The sequence below is a fragment of the Egretta garzetta genome, unplaced genomic scaffold (assembly GCF_000687185.1).
Source record: "Egretta garzetta isolate BGI_Z169 unplaced genomic scaffold, ASM68718v1 scaffold287, whole genome shotgun sequence".
Lineage (NCBI taxonomy): Eukaryota > Metazoa > Chordata > Aves > Pelecaniformes > Ardeidae > Egretta > Egretta garzetta.
Window position 1 is genome coordinate 12,488,941 of NW_009260435.1, and position 327 is coordinate 12,489,267.

At 68.2% G+C, this 327-nt stretch overlaps 1 protein-coding gene across 1 annotated transcript in view; it reads right to left on the reverse strand.

The window, feature by feature from the left end:
• The window catches only part of LOC104130792 (nicotinamide riboside kinase 2), a 2,914-nt gene extending 2,804 nt beyond the window's left edge, over positions 1 to 110 (reverse strand). The window contains exon 1 of the mRNA XM_035899556.1: positions 106 to 110. Coding sequence (XP_035755449.1) covers positions 106 to 110 — 5 coding nt within the window. The remainder of the gene's footprint in view (positions 1 to 105) is intronic.
• Positions 111 to 327: the final 217 nt, after the last annotated feature.

Sequence of the window (327 nt, forward strand, 5' to 3'; positions counted from 1 at the left end):
CCGCCTACGTGCCTGAGCCGGGAGCCGGGGAAGGGGGGAGGAAAGGGGCCGGAGAGAGAGGAGAAGGTAGAAAGGGGAGAAACCCAACGTCAACTGCTGGGCAACGCCATGGTCGGAGGAAGAGGGAGCAGCAGCAGAGCTGGTCCGCGCCGCACCAGAGCGCTCCGCAAAGGGAGGGCGGCACGCGCCGCGTGGGGCTTCCCCTCACGCTCCTGCGCGCCCATTGGGCGACTGCTGCTGCCACCGCAGCCAATGGAGAGCGCGCAGCGCGGACACCGTGTGGCTATTGGGTAGGGCGCGCTCACTCACGCTCGATAGGGTTACGGT